This window comes from Lottia gigantea (genome assembly GCF_000327385.1).
Source record: "Lottia gigantea unplaced genomic scaffold LOTGIsca_15083, whole genome shotgun sequence".
Taxonomy (NCBI): Eukaryota; Metazoa; Mollusca; class Gastropoda; family Lottiidae; genus Lottia; species Lottia gigantea.
Window position 1 is genome coordinate 1 of NW_008707810.1, and position 1,111 is coordinate 1,111.

General features: G+C 35.5%; 1 protein-coding gene across 1 annotated transcript; it reads right to left on the bottom strand.

Annotated features, from left to right (window-relative positions):
* Window positions 1-634: 634 nt before the first annotated feature.
* Window positions 635-997, bottom strand: LOTGIDRAFT_148943 (hypothetical protein; the record flags this gene model as incomplete). The annotated part of the gene is made up of 2 exons (XM_009050655.1): window positions 635-771; window positions 886-997. Coding segments are annotated over 2 exons (249 nt in total), but the record flags the coding sequence as incomplete, so codon positions are not given.
* Window positions 998-1,111: the final 114 nt, after the last annotated feature.

A 1,111-nucleotide genomic window follows, 5' to 3' on the forward strand; every position in this document is an offset into this window, starting at 1 on the left:
TGAATCGAGTGTATGACAGCTAAAAGGGCGGGAATTCAAAATAGAACCTGTTACACTATGAATCGAGTGTATGACAGCTAAAAGGGTGGTAAATCAAAATAGAACCTGTTACACTATGAATCGAGTGTATGACTACTAAAAGGGCGGGAATTCAAAATAGAACCTGTTACACTATGAATCGAGTGTATGACAGCTAAAAGGGCGTTAAATCAAAAGAGAACCTGTTACACTATGAATCGAGTGTATGACAGCTAAAAGGGCGGTAAATCAAAATATAACCTGTTACACTATGAATCGAGTGTATGACAGCAAAATGGAAGGAAAATAAAATAGAATTCATAACACTATGAATCAAGTGTATGACAGCTAAAAGGGCGTTAAATCAAAATAGAACCTGTTACACTATGAATCGAGTGTATGACAGCTAAAAGGGCAGTAAATCAAATTAGAACCTGTTACACTATGAATCGAGTGTATGACAACTAAAAGGGCGGTAATTCAAAATAGAAGCTGTTACACTATGAATCGAGTGTATGACAGCTAAAAGGGCGTTAAATCAAAATAGAACCTGTTACACTATGAATCGAGTGTATGACAACTAAAAGGACGGGAATTCAAAATAGAACCTGTTACACTATGAATCGAGTGTATGACAGCTAAAAGGGCGGGAATTCAAAATAGAACCTGTTACACTATGAATCGAGTGTATGACATCAATATGGAAGGAAAATGAAATAGAATTCATAACACTATAAATCAAGTGTATGACAGCTAAAAGGGCGTTAAATCAAAATAGAACCTGTTACACTATGAATCGAGTGTATGACAGCTAAAAGGGCGTTAAATCAAAATAGAACCTGTTACACTATGAATCGAGTGTATGACAACTAAAAGGGCGGGAATTCAAAATAGAACCTGTTACACTATGAATCGAGTGTATGACATCAATATGGAAGGAAAATAAAATAGAATTCATAACACTATAAATCAAGTGTATGACAGCTAAAAGGGCGTTAAATCAAAATAGAACCTGTTACACTATGAATCGAGTGTATGACAGCTAAAAGAGCGGGAAATCAAAATAGAACCTGTTACACTATGAATCGAGTGT